Source organism: Mauremys mutica, chromosome 25, assembly GCF_020497125.1.
Source record: "Mauremys mutica isolate MM-2020 ecotype Southern chromosome 25, ASM2049712v1, whole genome shotgun sequence".
Lineage (NCBI taxonomy): Eukaryota > Metazoa > Chordata > Testudines > Geoemydidae > Mauremys > Mauremys mutica.
This window is the reverse complement of record NC_059096.1, coordinates 7,489,627-7,512,109: the sequence shown is the minus strand read 5'-3', so window position 1 is coordinate 7,512,109 and position 22,483 is coordinate 7,489,627. Positions and strand designations below refer to the sequence as shown.

Sequence of the window (22,483 nt, the reverse complement as noted above, 5' to 3'; positions counted from 1 at the left end):
CCCGTCCGGGGCCAACGGGAGAAGTTGGTGGGGATGGGCTGGATACAATCCGCTGCCCTTTCTCAGAGGACAAGCCGAGACCAACACAAGCGGAGAGAGGAAAGCACAGCAAAGCTGGAAAACACAGGTTCTCTCTGCGGGGTCGACTTCACTTGCAACCTCGTGACCGGAGAAGAACGGGCCCAGCACAAGGCCTGGCCAGGCGCTCGGAGGCCTGGCCAGGCGCTTGTAGCAATGTGGGGCTCTTCCGGGCGTTGCTTTTCACGGCCTTTCTGATCACAGCAGCGCAGTCTTGGCCAGCTAAGCCAATCGCTTATGAGAGAGGGAGCGGTGGGTGGACTATCTCACCCCCTCGTTATTGGGTCCACCAATTAGGCCTAATATCCGACACCCCGATTTTGGTTCATTGATTTCTGGTCCTCGGCTCCTCTTGTGTACCAGGCATAACCGTGACCCCGTCGTTGAGTGAGAGCCGGAGGCTGTTTCATCCGGTCTAAGTCAGCGTGTCTCTCCCAGCTCTGTTCCTTGGGCTGGGACAGGGGTTCTCAAACTTCATTGCACCGCAAGCCCCCTCCTGACAACCAAAATTACTACAAGACCCCAGGAAGGGGGACAGAAGCCTGAGCCCCCTGCCTTGGGGGCCCCCAAAGCTTGAGGGATTCAGCCATAGGCGCCAACTCCATGGGTGCTCTGAGGCTGGGGAAGGGGTGGAATTGGGGTAGGGCGGGACGAGGCGGGGCCAGGGGCAGGGGGTGTCGAGCACGAGCACCCACCCGGCAGATGGGAAGTCGGCGCCTATGGCTTCGGCCTTGGGCGGTGGGGCTCGGATCTTGGCTTCAGCCCCGGCCCCCCAGCAAGTTTAACAGCAGCCCTGGTGACCCCATTACAATGGGGCGCCGACCCACAGTCTGAGACCCGCCGGTCTCCGTCACGCGCTTTCCCTGGCTTTTCACAAGCAGGGTCGGTTGGCACAGCCGCGCCCGGCTCCAACCCGGCCCAGGGAGCGGGGAAATGGATTTCCAGGCCCTCGGCACTGCCCAGTGGGGCCTGGATTTTCCAAATCGCTTGGCCCCTCTGCTCTCCCTGCCGGGGGCTGACCCCCTCTCTCTCCGTAGGTGTTTGTGAAGTCCCACTTTGACTACGACCCGGCCAGCGATAACCTCATCCCCTGCAAGGAGGCAGGGTTAAAATTCACGGCCGGGGACCTGCTGCAGATCGTCAACCAGGATGACCCCAACTGGTGGCAGGTGAGGACGGCTGGGTGGTCCCGAATCCCCCACCGCTTGGCATGACCCGGGCCTGGGATGGCTTGGATGGGAGGGACGGGTTACCGGGGCGGGAGGGTCAGCCACATGGAACACCCCCCCGCCCCCAAGGCACGAAGGGGCTGGCGAGGGGACCTCATGGTCACTGCTGGTGGGATCGAGGGATGGCGCTGATGGCAGCCATGGAGCTCAATGGCAGCTGGGTGAGGGTCTGGGGATGGGGGCTGTGGGTGGGTGGGGCTCCCTGGAAGGGAGCTGTGGGTGGCCTCAGGGTGGGGGCGCTGTGGTGATGGGGCTGTGGGTGTCCCCAGGGTGGGGGAGGGGGGCTGTGGTGATGGGGCTGTGGGTGTCCCCAGGGTGGGGGAGGGGGGCTGTGCTGATGGGGCTGTGGGTCGCCCTTGGAGGAGGTTGAAAATGGAGCTGTGGGTGGCCCTAGGGCAGGGGTGCTCCAGAGGGTGAAGGCCCCGGTGGGCCCCGGGGGTGGGGCTCTGGGGGTGGGGGCCGTAAGGGGCCCCCGTATGACAGGCGGTGGCTGTGGGGACCCTGGCTGGCTCACCGTGCCCGGGTGCCGTTTCAGGCCTGCCACGTGGAGGGCGGCAGCGCCGGCCTCATCCCGAGCCAGCTGCTGGAGGAGAAGCGGAAGGCGTTTGTGAAGCGCGACCTCGAAGTCCCCCCCACGTCCGGTAGGAGGCGCCCACGGATGCGGCCCCAGTGCATGCAGGGCCCTGCTCCCCATCCCCAAAGCGCGGCGGGGGAGCCCCCTACGGCAAGCCAGGCCAGCGCCTGGCCTGGTGGCCAATGCCCGCGAGGGGGTGATGGGCCCCCACAAACCCTGGCTGTGCCCTAGGGCTTTGCAGTGGCACTGCCCTGACACCCCACACCCTGAGGAATATCTCCAGCCAGGCCAGCGCCCCGATCCCTGCTGGGGTTGCCGGTGGCAGCGTCTGATTCCCGCTCGCCTTGCCCCCGGCTGAATGAGTCCGTTCTGCTCTCGGCAGGTGCCCTGTGCGGCAGCATCAGCGGGAAGAAGAAGAAGAGGATGATGTACCTGACCACGAAAAATGCAGGTGAGTGCCCCAGGCTGCCCACGCCCCTCCCCCTCCTGCCTCCTAGTCCGGATCTTGCCCCGAATCCCAAAACGATCCTTCCCCCTTCCACCGCATGCTGCCCCGTCCCCCGCCCGGCGCTGACTGGTTTCTCCTCCCCGTCCGGCCCAGAGTTTGACCGGCACGAGCTGCTGATCTACGAGGAGGTGGCCCGCATGCCCCCGTTCCGCAGGAAAACCCTGGTGCTGATCGGGGCCCAGGGCGTCGGGCGGCGCAGCCTCAAGAACAAGCTCATCATGTCGGACCAGGCGCGCTACGGGACCACCATCCCGTGTGAGTAAAGACGGCCTCCCCCAGCCCTTCTGGGAGCAGGGGAGGGGCTCCGGAGGGGGTGCTCTGCCTCCTGGGGCCAGTGCTAAGCCCGACGCGGACCCTGATCTCTTTCCCTGATCTGCCCCCTGCTCCAGAGGTGCTGACTGTGACACGTGGCCTGGCCTCAGGTGACTTGCGCCTCTGGATGGCGCTGGGTCCTCTCTAGCGTGTCCTGCGGCCGGCCGGACGGCGTGGGCATCCCTGCCCCACGCACGGCTGGCCCTTGGGGGACGCACTCGGAGGTTTGGAATGAAGGCGCCTGGAGCGCCGGGCAGGCAGGGCAGCTGTCAGATCCTCTCCTGCCCCGTCCTTCAGCACAGGGTCTGGAGAGCCAGCCAGGCAGACTGAAGCTGGCTAGGAGCCAGGGCAGCGTGTCCTGCCCAGCAAGGTCTTTCCAGCCCTCCAGGCTCATCGGAGCTGGCTTGCCGCCGCGCCGCTGCTTGCGGGTGTGATGGGCATGGGGGGACCCAGAGGCCTCGTGGCGCATGGGGGCCCTGTGGAGAATCGCCTGGGACTGTAATTGACGGGGAGGTGAGGGCTCAGGTTGGCCTGTTTGTAATGGAGCAGCACCCCGTGGTGAGGAAAAGTCCACCCTGCACCTCGTCTGCCTTCCATCCACGTCCCTGCGGCAGTGGCGGGAGGGAGGGGAGGGGGTCTGTGCTAGGGGGCTTTGTGAGGGGAGATGTAATTGAGCCAGGGTGTGTGGGTGATTAAATAAGGATGGATCCAGAGTCAGACCGAATCTGATCCCGAACACTGAACTGTTGAGAGAGCTGGTTGGTTTATTACCCCCCTACCCTGTCCTCCCAGCCCCCATGTGGCCCCTGGAATTTCAGGATCCTGCTGCTGCCAGATGGGCTGCAGCCGACAAAGAACCCCCCGGGGGGGTGCAGTGGGACGGGCCGCGCCAATCTCCCCGTAAGCGCTTTGAAATCAAGCGAGCTGTCCCTGAGCTCGCAAGGCAGGACTTGGTGGCTTCTGACACTGACACGCCGTTCAGCCAGGTGGCAGCTGTTTCCCAAAGGTTGTGGGTGTTTGGGCTTGAGATTCTGGCTCAGCCCAGTGTAGGGAGACGGGCCAGCCGCACGGCGAGGGCTGGGGACTGGTTCCCAAGTTTTTGATTCAAGCTGATCCCCCAGCTTGATCCCAGAGTTGGGGGGTGTCTGGACCTGGGCTTCTGGTTCTGCCCATTACAGGGAAGGTCCCAGAGCGTGGCACTGGCTCTCTGGGTTCCCGGAGTTGGGGGCTGTTTGGGTCTGAGGTTCTGGCCCGGTCCCCTCTCCGGTCATTCAGTAACTCGCGCTTGCCGCGGACGCACCATGTTATTCCCGTGCTCCTTGGCAGACACGTCGCGGAAGCCCAAGGACCACGAGAGGAACGGCCAGGTCTACTGCTTCGTGTCGCGGGGGGAGATGGAGACGGACATCAAGGCTGGCCGCTACCTGGAGCACGGGGAGTACGAGGGGAACCTCTACGGCACCAAGATCGACTCCATCCACGAGGTGGTGGAGTCCGGCAAGATGTGCATCCTGGATGTGAACCCGCAGGTTCGCGCCACGGGGACAGGCCCCGCTGGGAAGCCCCTCGTTATCCTGGAGGGGAGGTTAGGGCTCGGGCTAAGGCGAGGCAGGCTTCCCCTGTACCCACCCCAGCCACCTGTCCCAGCCCTGACTGGGAGGGGAGCGCGGTCCGGGGCCCACGGAGTACCCGACCTCTCTGCTGAGCCCGGTCACACACCTAGTGGGCGGTGCCCACCAGCAGGGAAAGGGTCCCTGCCCTGAAATGCAACTGACAAGACAAACGGTGGGTGGGGAAACTGAGGCACAGAGCAGGTCAGTGACAGATCCAGGAGTAGAACCCAGGTCTCCTGGTTCCCAGCCCAGTGCCCTAACCATCGGGAAACACTGTCTCCCCATGGCCATAGCTGGAACAGCTATTGGTCGCTACCCACCAGGACTGTGCAGCGGGAAAAAGCTCTGGGTCCCATTCCCAGCCCCCCCCCCCCCGGCTGCATGGTCCCCGTTCATGCCCGTCCCCTGGTCCTAGGTCTGCACTGACAGCCTGGCTCTGTGTTATCCAGGCGGTGAAGGTGCTGAGAACGGCCGAATTCGTCCCCTACGTGGTCTTCATCGAAGCCCCGGACTACGAGACGCTCCGAGCCATGAACAAGGCGGCGCTGGAGAGTGGCGTGGCCACGAAGCAGCTCACGGTGAGGCCACGCCAGCCCCCCCACGGTGCCACGAGAGCAGGGGGTCCAGCCCCCCTTCCCTCACACGGTGCCATGAGACATTGGGGTCGCAGGGCCTTCCCCGATCACCGGGCCCACGCCATGTCCTTGGCCAGGGGTGAAAGTAACTTAAAGGACTCCCTGGTATGCTGGGGTCCTGAGCAGGGGGGCGGGGCCTCAATCGGAAGGGGGTGGGGCCTCAACCAGAAGAGGCGGGGCCTTTAAATCCTGGGCCCTTTAAATCGAGATTTAAAGGGCCCGGGGCTCTGGCTGGGGTAGTGGTGGCTGGGAGCCCTGGGCCCTTTAAATCACCGCCGGAGCCCCATGGTAGTGGTAATTGCAGCGGCGCCTGGGAGCCCCAGGGCTCGGGCGGCGACTGAAAGGGCCCAGGGCTCCCGGCTGCCGCTGTTACCCCTGGGCTCTGGCAGTGGGGCTCTGACAGCGGTTTAAATCTGACCCCTTGCCCTTTAAATCACCGCCGGAGCCCCAGGGCTCCCAGCTGTCGCCGCTACCCTGGGCTCCGGCAGCAGGGCTCTGGCGGCGATTTAAAGGCTGCTGCCGGGAGCCCCGGGCCCTTTAACTCGCTGGCCTGGGGAAGCTGCCCCCTGCCGGTATGGTTGGCTGTGTACTGGTTTTTGCTGGTACGCCGGACCGGACCAGCTTACTTTCACCTCTGTCCTTGGCCCACATGACCCAGGATGGCTGAGCTGGGGCAGGCTTGGGTTCCACGGATCGTGCCCAGGTATTCACGTGGCTCTGTCCACAAGCACGTGTGCGACATGCACTGGGATCGGGGCTTGCTCCTCCCCGCTGGTTCTTCCTGGTGGCCGTCATGGCCCCTTTAGAGGCGGGTGCTCAGCGCTTCCCGTTCAAAAGGCTGCCGTGGCGGCAGCTGAGCATCCGCCAAAATGCCGCCGAATTTCGGTGGTGACGCCTCTCGATGACACCGCTTGTCAGCGGCAAGCGGCGTCATTGAGAGGCGTCGCCGCCAAAATGCTGCCATATTTCGGTGGATGCTTGACCGCCGATCAGGACGTGGGCACATTTAGATGCCCCCGCGGGCACCATGGCGCCCGTGGGCACCGCGTTGGGGACCCCTGCCAAGGATGCTTTCTGCATGCGGGCCCCATTGTGCCTGGTGTTGTCCCTGCCCCAAGAATATTTCCTGGCTTATAATTCATCATATTCGGCCTCCCTCAGTCCCCCATCTGTCTTCAGTTGAGTACAGGATCCGTCTTCACGTCCTGTCCCAAAGGGCTGAGTAGCATTTCTGGGTGGCCGTTCAAAAGGCTGCCATACCCCTCCCCACAGGCAGCTGCATCTCAGCTCTAGGATTTCTGTATAAAAGGCTGCCACGCTCCACCCCAGAGCTAGATGCCTCTTACTGCTGGGATCCCTGTAGCGACAGCTTGCTGCGCTCCTCACCAGAGGTGGCTGCATCCCAGTGGTGGGTGAAGCAAGCCCTGCCTCGTTTGCACCTCTGCTTACCTTTGCAAAGCTCTTTCAGACCCTGAGCTCCCTGGAGGTGTGTGCTCGTTACCCAGCCTCCCCTGTGCCCAGAGCTCTGGGGCAAGGCTAACGGGCGGCATCCGGGCTTGTGTCTGGGCAGGAGGCGGATCTGAAGCGGACGGTGGATGAGAGCTGCCGCATCCAGCGTGGCTACGGCCACTACTTCGACCTCAGCCTGGTCAACGACAACCTGGAGTGGACATTCCAGCAGCTGCAGGAGGCCCTGGAGAGGCTGCGGGCAGAGCCCCAGTGGGTCCCCGTCAGCTGGGTTTACTAGGAGGACGGGGGACGGCATGCTGGGAGCGAAGGCCTCCCCACCCTGCCCCCACGCGGAGGGCACTGCCGACCCGCCTCCCCTCGGCCCTTCCTCCTGCACAAACCACGACGTCTGAAAGCCAAGGAACCCAGCTCCCCTGCCTGCGTCCCAGGCCTGTCTTCGGGGGAGCGGCGGCCCGAGCCAGGTCTTGTCCCTCCGAGGCGCTAGCTGCAGCTGCCAGTAGGGGGCGGCGAGGCAGGGAGCTGGGTGCTTGTTGAATATCCCCTCCCCACCCCCCATCCAGAGTTTTAACCAACTTTGCCAGAGTTAGAGAGTTTCTCGTGGGCATTCCCGAGGGGCACCCCCAGTGGAGGACCCTTCTCTGCCCCGGACACAGGGCTGGGGGGCAGTGACCCCCCCATTTCCTCCCAGGAAGGGTTGGGGTGGCCATGGGGAGGGTTGAGAGAGCAGCCTAAGGCAGGGCGGTGCCCAGGATACCAAGCAGAGCCACTTTAGTGCCCAGAGTGGGCACCGGGTCCCCCTTCCAGCCAGCCCCAGGGCTGTGCCTGGGGCCAGATCCCGGCAGCCGGCAGAGGGAGGTGGGCATGAGGAGGGCAGCGTGAAGCATGCTGCAGGAGGTGCACAGATCTGGGGATGCCAGCTGGCCCCTCCCTCCATCCCTGCGCGTTTCTCCCTTCCTCACCCAGCCGCCCGCTCCGTGCCCAGGCTGCATCCACCTTCCTGGTCCAGCCTGAGCTGAGAGGTGCCTGCCACCACCTCCAGCTGCTCCCTGCAAGACCCCTTTGCAGCCTGGAGGCAGCTCAGGGCGTCTCTCTGCACTGGTCTAGGCCAGGGGAAATCTCAATATGGACCAACCTGCTCAGGAACAGAGGCGTTCCTGGCCATCTTTCTTCATCGTTCCCCACTGGGCCAGCGGGGTGGGGATGAGGGTGGTGGGGGGGTTCGGAGCCCATCACCTCCCTGGGCTAGAGCGTCAGATTCTCCCGTAACCCGTCTCGGGGGTTCGGGGCAGGAGGCGTGTCCACCAGGGAAATGAGCTTGGTGGGCTCAGTGGGCTTCTTGGATAAACCTTAGAGACTAACTCACTAATTCCCTGCCGTGAATCCACAGCTGCTCCCCAGCAAAGACGGATTTGTTATTTCGGGGCTGGCTGGCCGGGGTGGGGAGAATTTCTGAGGAAACGACTGACAAGTTTGGTGCCGCGGGAGATCAGTCCCATGCCAGGACAGCCGGAGCCCGGTACAGAAATCAGCAGGGCTCCGATGCCCTACCTGAAAGAGACGAAGCCACCACATGCCCTGCCTCACCTGCTCCCGCAGGAAACCTGTGATGGATTCGTCCGGAGTGGGACCCAGAGCCCCGGGGCAGAAGCACAGAAGGAATCTTCTGGGGAGATCAGCACCAAGCAACTGCCCAGCTATCTCACTGCCAGCAATTCAGCTCACTTTACAGACCAAGCCCCCGGCTCCGAGCCGGATGGATTATTCCCCCCTCCCAGTCTGAACGTTTGCAGATGTCCCAGCGACGGTCCGAAATGCCGCCCTGTCTCTCCCCCCTACCCCCAGCGTAGAGTAGGTGATTGTGGGGCTATTGAAGGGGAATTGCGCCGTCTCTGAAAATCAATCGCTTTAAGGTCCAAATGGTTGAAGGAGGAACCCTCGAGGAGGGTCTTGTTGTTACATCCCTGGCGTAGGACACAGGACGTCTGGGTTCGATTCCCGGCTCTGCTCCAGCCTCCTGGGCAAGTCACTTAATCGCTCAGTGCCTCAGTTTCCCCGCCTGTCCAATGAGCTCAAGTTAATACCCACCCCCCACGAGCGGGCTGAGAATACAGCTGTTAATGTAGGTGAGGCCCTCAGATACTTTGGGGACGTGGTGGAACCTAGAGAGGTAAGTAACACAAATACTTTTCAGGTTCTGGACCATAGACCCCCCCAGCTGTAGGTTTTAGGATTTATAAAGTGACAGCAAAATACTTATGGCATTAAATAAAGACCATAATGACTGGCTAGGCGGAGCCAGCCAGGGGCATCACAAGCTAGCCGCTAAGGGGAGTAATTGCCACCCCTAGACCTCGGTTTGCGCACTCCAGCTTTTCATAGGTCCATAGGCTCCACTGTTTGCCCCTTGCCCAAGCTTTGCAGGAGAGAAATGGGCACATCTGCCATTCTCTATGCCAGCGCAACGTTGCCCTGGTCCTGGGATGTTTCTGAAATGGTGCCGCCGAGACCGTCAGCAAAATGCAGGGGGAGGGGAGGCGGTAATCCTGAAAACGGGGGGCCAGCCGGCTCTGCGGTTTAGGATCGGGTTTGTTGCTCAAACACCCTTAGAAAAAAGATCAGTAAAAACAGGAGGGGGGCAGGGGTTGTGCGTGGACAGTGCACAGCCTTGTCTGCCTGCGTGGGTGTGAGAGCCGAGGCGGGAAGGGCTGATCTGATCACCAGACGGGTTTGGTAGTAACCCGGCGAGGGGTGGGGGGTTATTTATTTCTTTTCTTGGTAATGACTTTGGTCTTGCATATTTCTTTAGCCGAATCCCCACACAGACTTAACTGACCCCATCAAATGTTAAAGCTACCTGGTCCCGCCCTCCTTTGACTTACCTGCCACAGGCGATTTTAGCCCTGGGCCTCAGTTTCCCCTTGAGATAATGGCGACGATGTTGCCCTCCTTGATCAAGCGCTTTGAGATTGACCGGTGCAAAGCGCTAGCTAACAGCTGGCTGGTACATCTCCGCAGGCCCTGGGAACCTCACGACATCGTTATTATTTCTGAAGCCGTTAGAGGCCTCGAGTAAGATCAGGGCCCCGTTGTGCGAGTTGCTGTATATACACAGAGAGTTCCTGCCCTGACGGGCTTCCGCTCTCAATACACAAGTGGCAGGAGGGGAAACTGAGGCACAAAGGGGTGGGGAAGTGACTCTGGAGTGCAGGTTTCTGTGTCTCCACAACTACCTCATGTCTCAGCTGCAGCAGGGCAAAGGGAGCCCTGGCCTTGGCTCGGGCACCTAAATGAAGAAGGGGCTTTATTTGCTGAGTGTTTTCTCTTAAGGCAAAACTCCGTCTCCTGTTTCTAACCGGGCTGGCTGCCGTGTGCCCCTGGCAACCCAGACCAGGGGAGTCCATGCACAGGCCTCATGGCCGCCCGTGGAGCTGGGATGCCTCCAGTTTTGGGTGCCCGACTTGGGATGACTGGGGCCTGGTTTCCACGGCTGTGGCGCATTCACTGACCTCCCCTCCCCCCGGTCTGCCCGTGGCCCCCATTACTCTGGTGCCCCAGACTTACTGTATTGATCGCAAGTCAGGCACCCCAAATTTGGGGCCCCTCCTAAAAATTTGGGCCTTAAGTTCTTGTTTCTCAAATGGCTGGAGTTCCCCTTTAAAAGCAGCTGTGGCTAGGGTCTCCCCGGCTGGCCGTCATGGTGTGGGGGGGCCGAGGGAGCCAGGGAGAGACACCCATTGGGAAGGGGTGATAACCCCCAAATTCCAATGCAGACCCCCTTTGGGAGGGTGCTCTCCAAACTGTCCCTACCCCGGCTCAATGGACCGCCCTTCCTTGCTATTAAAATGCACCCCCTGATTCTGTTCCCACCTCCATTGGGGGAGTGACCCCAGGTCTCTTGCCAAGAACCCGGTCCACAGGGTGTATTTCCGTTGTAAGATAGTAGCGATAACGGAGGAGAGGATTTATGTCCCGTGTTTAAAAACCCGCCATCTATGTAAAGAAGAGAAAACGCCAGGCTCTGAAATCGGAGCGTTTTGGTGGGGTTATTTTTGGTTAGTGTTTAATGTTTTGTTTGAAGGCTTTACTGCCTGGCAGTTAGATTATCCAAAGGACTCAGCATCCGGCAGAAACCTGCCACGCTGGGCAATTCGGTCGTTTTGGTCCAGAAAGTTCTGGTTTGTTTGGGGTGAATCAGTGGGACTTTTTGCCCCAGGGACTGTTTTGCATCTGTAGGTGACTGGGGGGGTTATATGAGAGAATGGGACCGAGGGGGGTAAGTTTGTTTCCCTGTGTGTGTGTGTGTCTCTGTGTCTGTACCCACGGGGGCGTGGTTGTGTATGTGCATGTGTGTCTGTCAAACAATTGCCAATTCTCGCCATTTTATCACGTTTCACACTGTTTGTTTATTAGTCAAATCCCCAGCTCCCGGAGTCAGGTGATTCTATGAGACGCTTAGCTTTTTTTCAAGTAAGTGTCTATCCCTCATGTTTGTGGGGAAACACAACCCTGAAAGGCCCCGACATCTTTTGGCAACTAAAAATGATTGTTTTTAAAATCTCACGACTTTAAAGCCAATCTCCTGATTTTTTGGGGAAGGGGCTGGACTGATGATTTTTGAACAGTTGAGGTTGGCGACACTGAGGCCTCTCCTCCCCTTCCGTGTGTGCGCATGCGTGAGTCCATGTGCAGGCAAATGGGCACTAATGTGTGTGAATGTCACTTCTGATGATGACTCACTCCGTGTTAATTTTACATTTGCTCTGCCAGGGATGGCGAATAAGTTTTTACCCTAACCCCTTTTCTGTCCCAAGCTCTGTTTCCTACTGAAGAGTGGGAGTAACTGGATTTAAAGACGATGTACAATATGGATGTGTCACTAAAATCCACTATAGTGAATGATCCTGCACTGCCCCCACCCCGCAAGAGAAATGGACGTGTTCGAGCTCCGATTTCCTAGTCCGCTCCCGGCTCTGAGCGTCTCCGTTAGACTCCTTGAAACACACGCGCGTTCATAATGATTCGATGTAAATACTGAGCAACGGCAAGGTGGAAAGATTTTTTCCCCCCTTCTCTTTGTTTTTGGTGAGTGGTGGTAGTTCCCCTTCGCCTCCCTGGAATTGTCTGTTTCTTAGACGTGTGTGTTTGTTAGGGAGCTCAGCGGTGTGATGTCCGTGTCGGGTCGGCGTTGCTGTGTGCGCGTGCGTGTTAGAAGCCGGCGAATTTGGATGGTTCGTGCCGTGTTTACACCACGTCGTTGGAGCGGCCGTGCTTTAGGGTGGAATCTCTGAACCTGCCCTCCCTGCGGCCTGGTCCCCTCTGTGACCCTGACCCATGGGGCGTGTGATGATTCTGGACCAGCGCTTGGCCAGGCTGGTTTGCAGGGGCAAGACACCCCTCACTTCGCCAGGCAGCCTCCTTTTGCAGCAGGACCCACAAACGCTCCCACCCAGCAGGTCAAAGGGCCCGATCCTGGGAGCTGCCTCTCCATGGGGCTGAGGGGGGCTGGCGAGAGGGGCTTGGCACAGGGAGGGCTCATTGGTCTGAAATGTCCCTTCTGGTGGGGGTGCCATGCCAGGGTGGCTGGTTTGGTATGGGAGGGGGGCGACCAGTCCATGAGGCATATGACATCAGGCCTGATTGCTGCCCCAAAAGGACCATTTTCAGGGCTATGGGGTGAGGGCAGGAGGGGAAGTTACACAGGTGCCCCCCTCGCCCCCAATGCTGCCAGCCCAGGCTGGCCGAGGCCCTGGCTTGGGTATAGATGCCCTCGTGGGAACGTTTCTCTCCGGGGCGGGCATGGCCCCATGGAGCTTTCTGCCAGGCTGCGCCACGTGGAAAGGCCGGGCACCACTCGTTCCCTGTAGCCGTGGGCTGTGATGGGCTTTGCCAGCAATGGTGTTTTACTCCAGGGGAGGAGCTGGCCCCTAATTTAAAATGTTAAGTCCCCACGGCCTCCCCTGCCTGTCTGGCCCTTCTCGTCCGATTGAATGAATGACAGCGACTTTTTTGTACTGACTTTTCTATTCCTAGTTACTTTCTGAGCTGTGTTGCTAGATGCTCAGAGCCCTGAAGCTGCACATTTCTTTTACGGTCGTGTGAGCTGATCCAATGTACCTGCCAGTGAACAACTCCTTTTGTTACTTTTCAGTTACTTTTATTAAATTAAAAAAAAACAAAACCCCTCACACATGATGGCTGTGTTGTTTTCATCTTGTCCTCCTTGGCACAGGCATTTCAGGGGCATCCTCCAAGGAAGCCAAGTGAGTTACACTGTTGTAAAATTGGTGTGAGAGGAGACGTGGGCATTCTGTGCCTCAGTTTCCCCATTGGTGTTAATAATACGGGCTGATCTCCTGGGGAGGTGAGACTGGAAAGGGTTCGAATGGATATTTGTGTCTGTGAAAGGCCTGGAGAGCTACAGTGGGAAGGCACCGGAGAGGGGCAGGTTGTTATTGGGCAGAGCCATTTGCTAGTGAGTACCCGATGAGCGTGTGTACGTGTGGAAGAGTGTGTTTGCCGTTGGGTGGAATTGAATGAATGGAGGCGAGGTGTGTGTGTGGGTGGGAGGGTGTGTGTGTGTGTGTGTCACTGTATCTGAAGGAGCAAAGGGGTGTGTGTGTGTGTCGGGGGGTCAGCCTGTCTCCAGGGCGGCGTGCGTAAGTTTGTCTGGAGCAGTGCCTCAGTTTATCCGAGAGCAGCGGAGGCCCTGGCTGGGCAGGCCGGATCCGCCGTGAGTTTGCCCGGCTGTTGCGGAGCTAGGCCTGGCATCCCCAGGCAGGGCTGAGCAAAGGGTTAACAGCCCTTGGCTCATCCGCTGGGACTGAGGCCAAGCCGGCTCCCCGCCCACTTGCTGCTCCCAGTGCACATAGACTCCAGCCGGCCTCCTGTGCTCGGGATTTGTGCTGAGCTCTGCAGCCCACAGCAATGTGGCCTGCGCTGGTCCTCGTCCTCTGCCTCTGCCTGCTGGCCTTGGGCGTGCTGGGCGCCCGGCTCTTCGGCCGGCGGGGAAACCCCTTTGCCGGGGGCCCCCTGCCGCCCCCCAGGCCGCTGGTCACCGATCAGAAGGTCAGGGACAAGGTTCTGAAGCAGGGTAAGTGTGAACTAGGGAGAGTGCCAAGGGCCGGGAGGGCGTGAGCGCTAAGTGGCACCTGGGCAGCTCGGGCACCTGTCCCTCGGCACCTTCTGGCTGGCAGTAGGAGCCCGTCTCCTCGGACCTCCCCTGGGGGTTGCTTACTCCCTGCCCCTCCCGGTTGTGACCCTCTCCTGTTTCCCGACGGCTGATGCACCTGGCACCTGCCAGCCCCGTGCCTGGTGTAGCAGCGATCGCATCTGTCCGCTGAGGTTTCCCGGGGGCAGTTTTGACGCCGTCGCTGATCATTCCGCTGCATTTGTCCTTTCTGGTGGCTGGAGGGGGGGGGGGATTACTTTAGGGATTCCCTGAACTTAACGCTCTGAGTTGCTAGTTCTCTGGTTGCTTTAATGTCCTGCTCCACCTGAGAAGCTTGTGAATTTAGGGGCATCCAGTTATGCTCTGTAACGGGGAGATTGCTAGTTCCTCCATCCTCCACAACAGACCTCATGGTGTTTCTTTGTAGCAGCCTCAGTCGCTCAGATGCTCTTAATTTTTGCCGGTGCTTCACTTCCAAGCTACAGGCTTTTCCCAACCGAAGTCAGCTCCATTTAAATCCCAGATGTACCGTTTTAGGTCAGCTCTGATATTCGGGTCCAAATCGACTGACTTTGAACCACTCCAGATGGGTATGTTAGTGCAGACTCTGCTTTCTCTGGTGCAAAGACCATTTTTTTTTTATCAAGATCCATTGCGCTCCGGGAAACCCAGTGGTGTCCCTCGCTGAGTTCTTGAACTGCCTTTGTTAATGTTTGATAGAGATTGGGGGCACTTTTGTCGGTAATGTGTCCCTAGTGTCTGCCTTGGGGCATGTGTACGCTACACTGGTTGGTTGGGGAGGGGTGTGATAAAACCGCATGCTGTGCCGGCAAAACCCCAGTGTAGACACAGCTGCGTCAGCGGAAGCGTGCTTCTGTAGGCATAGCTAATGTGTCGTTCGGGGAAGCAGTGAGGCTATGCTGGCAGGAAAAAACTCCTTCTGGTGGCATATGCTGGGTCTAAAGTTGGGGCCCTGCCGGCATAGTTATACCAGCAAAGCATTCGCAGTGTAGACACAAGGGGCAATGGGAGATCGCTCTGACTCTCCGTAAAACTTCGGAGGTTTCGCCCTGGGCTGAGCACACGGAGCCCGCCTTCTAGAATTGCCGGCCCGGGATAACCCCTCTTTAATCCATGATCAGTTTGCTTACCAGACGTCTGGAACTGAACCTGGCCTGTTGCACGGACTTACCAGTCTGGTGTGTTGTTCTGAAATCGTTCCTAAGCCCGGATGGCAGGTTCTGCTGGATCCCAGGCTGTCCCCCCTCATTCCCCTCGTGTTCAATGGTTCCAAATCACTCTCTTGCCTTCTGTCGCTGCCGCGTTACCTGCTCCATCTTCCGACAAGCTAAGAAAGCTGCTTTCCGTTCCTGCGCGGGCTTTTTTTTCCTGGTTAGCCTTTTCTGGGTCAGGCTTGCCACCTTCCCTTTCTGAATCAGATCCTGACTTTGATCATTGAGATGGAGCATCAGGGACAGTACCTCCCCCTTCACACTCACCTGACACGTTCCTTTTCTAAATGGATCCCCCTGATTGAACCTCCCTGGCCCGTGCCCCTCAGATTTGTTGGATCGGCCTGTGCCACGCACAGCAACTCAGGCACAGTGAGGAGATCCTGGGAGAATTTGCAAGCTCCGTTTTGCAGCCTGGGGCCCAGAACAAATCCCCACATTTGTCACCCTTTCATCACAAGACCCAGTTTTGCAAGGAGAACGTTGTTCGCGTGGGGAAGCGAAACCTGTCCTTAGGAGCTTCTTGCAGGCTGAGATCCATCCCTAACCCGGCCTTTTCTGGCAGCAGTCCCCCTTCTGCCTGCTTCAGACCCCCGCAAGAGCTCACTCACCGTGCCCCCACCCTGTCTTTTCTTAAAGGGGCCGCTCCCATTTCTCTTTGGATAAAATTTGTGTCCCTCATAACAGGAAACAAATATTCAAAGTTATGAGTAAATCTAGATAATAGGATCCTGCTTCTGAAACACCTCGCGTCTGCGCTGGTCTGGCCCGATCGCACCGGGGGGGGGGGGGGAGGGATCGTTTCTCGCACCGCACCCCCGCTCTGGGGTGCCGCAGTCTTTGCCCAGAGCTGGCGTCTGGTGGGCGCAGTCTCAGCCCAGGAGGGACTGTCCCCCCGTATGTGGGGCAACACCATCGCCGCCCACTCGCCCTTGTTGTGTGCGGGACCGGCACGGGTGGGTGGGTGACAAAGTGCCCAGAACCACAAGGTGGTCCTGCTGCAAAGCGCTCACAAAGTGGGGGACTAGGAATCAGGACTCCTGGGTTCCATTCCCTGCTGCCCCCCTCTGTGACCTCGGGCAAATCACTCCCCCTCGCCGTGCCTCAGTTTCCCCCAGAGCATGTGTTTGAATGGATTCACTACTCCCACGGGTAAAATCCGGCGAGTCCCCCGGGGCTGAAAGGTGCTAGTTGTGTGAGTCCGTATTACTCAGGTAACCGACCCGCTCCCCAGAGCCAGAGGCTTCATTTGAAACCTGCCCAGCCACGGAAGCAGGAGCTGGCCCAGGACACCAGATTCGCACGGGGACGGCCTCCGACGTCCCCTAAGCCTGGCCCAAGGCAGCCAAGCTGAGCGACGAGGCATGCCCAGGGCCGGCGCAACCCATTAGGCGACTGCACTAACATTTGGGGGGCGGCGACCACGGTGGCCGGATGTTCGGTCGTCGGCGGTATTTCGAGGGCGGGACCTTCCGCCGCCTCTGTCGGGGGCGCCAGTCTGGGGGCAGGACCCTCCACCGCCTAGGGCGCCAGAAAGGCTGCCGGCGCTCCTGGGCACGGCCTGGCCTCAGCCGGGCCGCGTCACTTCTCCGAGGCACTGACTAATTTGAGGGCCGACAGACCCTCCCCTCGTGCCTCGCAGTCAGGGGCGGCTCTAGGTTTTGGGCCGCCCCAAGCAGTCATGCCCGGGAGGCGCCCCCGAGCCGCGGGAGCAGCGGACCTCCCGCGGTCATGACTGCAGAGGGTCCGCTGGTCGCGTGGCTCGGCTGGACCTCCCGCAGCTGCGGGCGGTTCGCAGGTCCGGCGGCTCCGGTTGAGGAGCTGCCGCAGGCGTGCCTGCGGGAGGTCCAGCCGAGCCGCGGGACCAGCGAACCGTCCGCAGTCATGCCTGCGGGAGGTCCACTGGAGCCGCCGGCCGAGCGTCCCCTCCGCAGTCATGCCTGCGGCAGGTCCGCTGCTCCCGGGGCTCCGGTGGACCTCCCGCAGGCATGACTGCGGCAGGTCCACCGGCCCAGCCTGCCGCCCCCCCGGGAAAGGGCCGCCCCAGGCGGGTGCTTGCCCCGCTGGGCTCTGGAGCCGGCCCTGCTCGCAGTGTCTGGGCCAACGGCCCGTCCGGACAGTCCTGCGGGTGCCCCGCCCTCGCTCCCCTCCTCCCTGCCCCGATCCCTCTTTAATTTTGAATCTTTGTTTCCATCTGCTCCCTCTCTGCCCCCGGCGCTGTGGCTTTGACTCAGCCCGGCCACCTATTTTGTCGTTCTCCAGCAGCACGATAATCCCCCTCGTCCGCCGCGGCAGATGGAACGAGCCCTTCTGGGCCTGTGTTTTCAGGTTTAATCTGGGCTTTTCCCATCTCCCTCCGCTCCCGTGCTGGAGTTGTGTGTTGGCTCCTGCTCCTGGCTGGCTCTGGGCCCCGTCCTGGTTCAGAGTCGGACCCCGGCGCGGAGAGAGAGGCCACGCCGAGGGTCCTTCCAGCAATGCAAGGGGGCCTTGGGGTCAGTGCGAATCAAATCCTCTCTCTTTGGGTCGGTCTGGGGCTTGTGTCCCGGGGGGGCAGAGGTGAAAGTAATCCGGTACCGGCTTCCACGCCGGGGATTTAAAGGGCTCCCGGTGGGGAGCCCAGAGCCCTTTAAATCCCGCCCGCGGCTCCGGTGGCGGGGCTGGGGCCGGGATTTAAAGGGTTTGGGGCTCCCCAGCAGTGGCAGGAGCTCTGGGCCCTTTAAATCCCGACCCCAGCCCGGCAAGGCTCGGGGTTCCCCACAATCATGGGAGCTCCAGGCCCTTTAATTTGCCCCTGAGCCCTGGGGCTCTCAGCCATCTCTGCAGCTGGGAGCCCTGGGTTGATTTAAAGGCCCTGGAGCTCCCAGCCACAGCCGGTGCCCCAGGGCCTTTAAATCTTGAGGCCACGCCTCTTCCGGATGAGGCCACGCCCCCTCAGGATTTATCCTGTAAATTACTTTCACCCCTGCGTGGCGGGGGGGGGGTGTCCCTGGCTAGCAGGCGGGGGCCACATCAGCTCTTGCCTGGGGGTGCAGATCCGTCCTCCCGCCTTGGGGGCGGCAGGGGTTCACCCACGAACAAGCCCTCTGATTGGTACCAGTCAACCAGTGCAACCCCAGCTCCGTCTCTCTCCGATGCTGCTCTCTGGCTCTCAGCATGCTGGTCTCTGCAGCAGCCAGCCCTCACGCCGGAGATCCGCCCTGGGACCTTGGGGTGGGGTTTCCTGCCATCTCTCTGCCCATTCCCCTGCCATCTAGGGATACTGAGGCAGAGCCCGGTTTGGTGGCGTGGGGATTCCCCCTCCCCTGGGCTTTCTGGCTGTCTCTCCCTCTCTCTCGAGGCTGCTGCCTATCCTGCGGGAGCAAATAACCCCCAGAGCCAGGGCCATCCTCAGGCATCCGCAGCTGCGTAGGGCACCATGAAATGTGGGGCATCAAATTGCCCCACATTTCATGGTGCCCTAGGCAGCTGCGTGCTGCATACGCGGCAGCACCAGCTCCCGCGACCAGCCCTATCCCTCGGCCGGCCCCCACTGCAAGGGGCAGGGCAGTCCCTGGGGCTGTGGGACCCCGGGCCCTGCCTCTTACCCTCCCCCCCTGCTCCGCCCCTGCCCCGCCCCCAGTGACCCCACACTCACTGGCAGCCCAAGCGACACAGCTGGGACTGGGGCGAGGGAAGTGGAGCAGGCTGCTCCCAGCCCCCGGCTAATCCCCCGGGCCACTCTGGGCCTGTGGGGCCCCCAAAAGTGCCCCCCCCCCACAGCTCCTGCTTCCCAGACCTGGCTGGGGGGGGGCGGCCTGGGGGGGCTGCGTAGGGCACCCAAATGGCTAGGGCCGGCCCTGCCCAGGGTCCCTGGGTTAAGCCTGAGACTGGACTGAAGCTGGTTGCTAAAGGAAAACCCAGCCCGACCTTTGTCCCCCGGCGCAGGATCGGGGTGAGGTGGGGGGATGGGACAGCTCGAATCCCGGATTGGTTCAGGGCTTTCACACTTGCTCCAGTGTCCCCTGTAGCTCAGTCTGGAGCAGTGTCAGGTGGGGACCCCCGAGGGGTTTACTGAAGGGGCTGCCCCGGCCCAGCCCCCTGACTACGCACCAACTCCCTTGCGGGGAGACTCAGGGTTAAGCCCAGAGACAAACATTCCCCCCCATGATGGGCAAAGCGTCCTGGAGCTCCGCAGGCATTCCCAGGCTGGGGGCGCGGGGCCCATTTCCGGGGTGGGGGGCGCGGGGCCCATTTCCGGGGCGGGGGCGGGGGGCCCATTCCCGGGGCGGGGGGCGCGGGGCCCATGTGACGTTATTGATATAAATGGGGACCATATAGAACATGGGTTGCAACCAAGGTCCTGTAGTGGCACCAAATCCTAAATAAAGGGGGTCATATAAGGTGTCTAAGACCAGGTTATGGGTTGCTGGTTATAATTATGCTGTCTGTATGTCTGTATCATTTTTAGTTGAAGTTATGAATGTTGGCTCCATGCTGTCAGTATTTCAAGTTTGTGCTGTGCTTCTGGGGGAAGCCTCCCAGACAAGCTGGTGTTAGCTCTGCCTAGCCTATTTGATGGCCCATTAAGGACCATTAAGGACACAATGGACCCATGGAGAGAAGGCAGACACGCCTTGTGACTCAGCAAAGTATGCAGGGACTGGCCCATGTGACTCCAGACTCCATATTTTTGCTGTAAAATTCCACAGTGAAGACAAAGGGATTCTTACACCTGGAAAAGTCTATATAAGCCTAATGCCTCATCTCCATCTTGTCTTCAATCCTGCTTCTGACCTCTGGAGGGACTTTGCTACAAACTGAAGCTCTGCACAAAGGACTGAAGGACCCATCCCAGTGGGGGATGTTTTCCAGAGACTCAATTTGAACCTGCAGTTTATGCCATCACTGCTGCAAGCCTGAACTAAGAACTTTGCCATTACTGTATGTAATTGATTCCATTTAACCAATTCTACCTCTCTTCTCTACCTTTTTCCCTTTGTAAATAAACCTTTAGATTTTAGATTCTAAAGGATTGGCAACAGCGTGATTTGTGGGTAAGATCTGATCTGTATATTGACCTGGGTCTGGGGCTTGGTCCTTTGGGATCGAGGGAACCTTTTTCTTTTATTGGGGTGTTGGTTTTCATAACCATTTATCCCCAGGACGAGTGCACTGGTGGTGATACTGGGAGACTGGAGTGTCTAAGGAAATTGCTTGTGTGACTTGTGGTTAGCCAGTGGGGTGAGACCAAAGTCCTTTTTGTCTGGCTGGTTTGGTTTGCCTTAGAGGTGGAAAAACCCCAGCCTAGGGCTGTGACTGCCCTGTTTGAGCAATTGGTCCTGATTTGGCACTCTCAGTTGGGTCCCGCCAGAACAGCTCCGTCACAGTGGCGTAGTCGTGCTTGGATCCACAGAACCAGGTCAATTAAGCTTTGGGTCAGAACCCCACGCTATCCAAATTTTAACTTTGGGATTGAGAGTTTGGTTGGTTAAAGATCAGTGACCATGAGACAGAGAGACAGCCTGCAATTTGATTATGCGCAAGAACTGGCAAAAATTCGAATGGAAGAGAAGCAAGTCTTGGCCCAGCTGGAGAAAGAGGCAGCTGAGAGAAAGAGAGAGGCAGCTGAGAGAGCGAAAGAGGCTGCTAAGAGAGAAGAAAAAGCTCGTAAGGGGCGTCTGGAGCTGCTGGCTGCTGAGGAGGAGACTCGCAAGGTGCAGCAGGAGACTCACAAGATGCAACAAGAAACTGCTAGACTCCAGCTCCAAGTCAAAAAAGCAGTGGAAGAACGGCAGAGACTGTATCCTCTGGAAAATCCAGTTTATAACTGGGTTGATATATGGGGTTACTCTTGGCAGTTTTCTGTGTTTAACCAGTTTTGCTATGGCTGGGGAGATGGGAGTTCTAACCTGGGGAGAAATATCTGTTTGTCTGTACAAGAAAGCAGTTTGTCTGGGAATGAAGTTTCTGAATGTCTGTCTGATGTCTCAGAAGTGAATCTGGAGTTAGATCAAGAGCAGAAAGATCTCATTGGTGGGGAAAATGTTTCTCAGGAGCAGATTAAAGTAGATGGTCAGGTTAAATCCCTAACTGAGGAAGGAGAGGGTAAATTTGTAATGGGTAATGGATTGGTGGCTAGTGCAGCTTGTAGAAGTAAACCTGAAATGGGTAACTGTGATTTGCTAAAAGTAGCTCAGTGTAGTGAAAAGAGCAGCAGCTTATCTGTTGGGAGAGGCAATGTGCCTGGTAGGGAAAGTTTGCAGGAGACTAGGCAGCCTTGTGAGCTGATGGCTTTGTCTAATCAGCAATTTGGGAAGGGAGGGATAGTGGAAGATGAGTGTCCATATCCCTTACCTGTTTCCTGTGTGGAGAAATGTGACAGTGGAGGGAATGTGCCTGTGTCTGTCAGGAGTGTTGACTTGCCTATAAAGGAAGCTACTCCAGTCTCCAAGCAGTTGTCTGTGAACAGCCCTGTGTGCTGGGACAAGGGAAGTAAAATCCCAAGCTGTATGTCTGGTAAAGGAGAATGTGTCTCCGGCTCTTCTGTGTCTGTGGAGCAGACAGAAGGTGCCTGTCAGCCTGTAATGGTTGAGGGTGATTCAGTTGTCTCGAAGTTGGTTGTAAATACAGCTAAAGCCCAGGAAGGGAATGGTCCTGAGTTTGGGTCTGCTGGGGAGAATGGCACTGTGACTAGGTTGCATCCAGTTAGTGTCTTAGCAAAATCCCAGAGAACAGACAATTCTGGTGCTTGTGGTTTGCCAGTTGCTAATGTGTGGTTGGAAAAGGGTGCAGCAACTTTGTCTGATCAGGGTGATACCCCAGCCAGGGCACAAGGAGAGCATAAAGGTGATTTAATTGTGTTACCGACTGACAGTTTGACAACTTGTAGCAAGAAGGAAAAGATTCCTGAACTTGTTCATGGCCAAGGGAAGGAGACTGCTTCTGACCTGTTATCTAGAAAGTCTGTAGCATCTGTGGTTGCTCAGGGAAGTGTTCCTTTAGAGCAAGCCCTAGGTGAAGAGGGGAAGGGCAGAATTTCTGTGAGGGGTGAATTGCTGCTTAGAGGAGCTCCTAGGGAAAGGAATCCTCATGGTAGCCTGTGCAAGCAGTTTACTGCAACTGAAGGGTGTAAAAGTGATTTAATCAGGGAAGTTTCAGTTCTTAACAGCCAGAAATTTTCTGTTGTGAATGGATCCACTGACTTTCCTTTTGAAAGATCCAGTGTGGGCGGCTTTAAAAAGGTCTCAGGTGGAGTAGAAGCTGTTAAGGAAGTTGAGCAGCCCTATAACCACCTGGCTGTGTGTAGCCAGCTTGTTGGGGAGACAATGCTGTTGGGGCAGGAATGTCTCCATGCTGAATCGGTAAGTGAGCAGTCTGTGCTTCAGGATCTGAGGACAGATTCAGTTACTGGTTTTTCAAAGCAGAACAGTTTTATGGCTGAATGCTTGAGGAGGCAGGGGAGAGCAAGCCAGCTCTCACCCTCAGACTCTTTGGATTTGTGTGGTATCTCTGTAAAACAAAGTCCAGCCGTGGAACCCATAGCAGCTAAGAAGTTAAAAGCTAGTGTCTGTGTTGATGCGAATTACTTGGCTGGCAGGGAGAAGAAAGACTTGCTAATAGCTGTCAGCACAGAGGGCCCACCCCATCAGCCGGTGATCTCTGTTAAGCAAGAGAAATCAGGGTTT

General features: G+C 58.6%; 1 protein-coding gene across 7 annotated transcripts in view; it reads left to right on the top strand.

Moving 5' to 3' along the window:
- The window catches only part of MPP2 (MAGUK p55 scaffold protein 2), a 42,157-nt gene extending 29,558 nt beyond the window's left edge, over nucleotides 1-12,599 (top strand). For all 7 annotated transcript variants that reach the window (XM_044999596.1, XM_044999594.1, XM_044999595.1 and 4 more), the window contains 7 exons: nucleotides 1,116-1,247; nucleotides 1,843-1,948; nucleotides 2,264-2,332; nucleotides 2,483-2,644; nucleotides 4,028-4,230; nucleotides 4,764-4,892; nucleotides 6,520-12,599. In XM_044999596.1, coding sequence (XP_044855531.1) covers nucleotides 1,116-1,247; nucleotides 1,843-1,948; nucleotides 2,264-2,332; nucleotides 2,483-2,644; nucleotides 4,028-4,230; nucleotides 4,764-4,892; nucleotides 6,520-6,696 — 978 coding nt within the window. In that variant the 3' untranslated portion in view covers nucleotides 6,697-12,599. The remainder of the gene's footprint in view (nucleotides 1-1,115; nucleotides 1,248-1,842; nucleotides 1,949-2,263; nucleotides 2,333-2,482; nucleotides 2,645-4,027; nucleotides 4,231-4,763; nucleotides 4,893-6,519) is intronic.
- The last annotated feature ends 9,884 nt before the right edge of the window (nucleotides 12,600-22,483 follow it).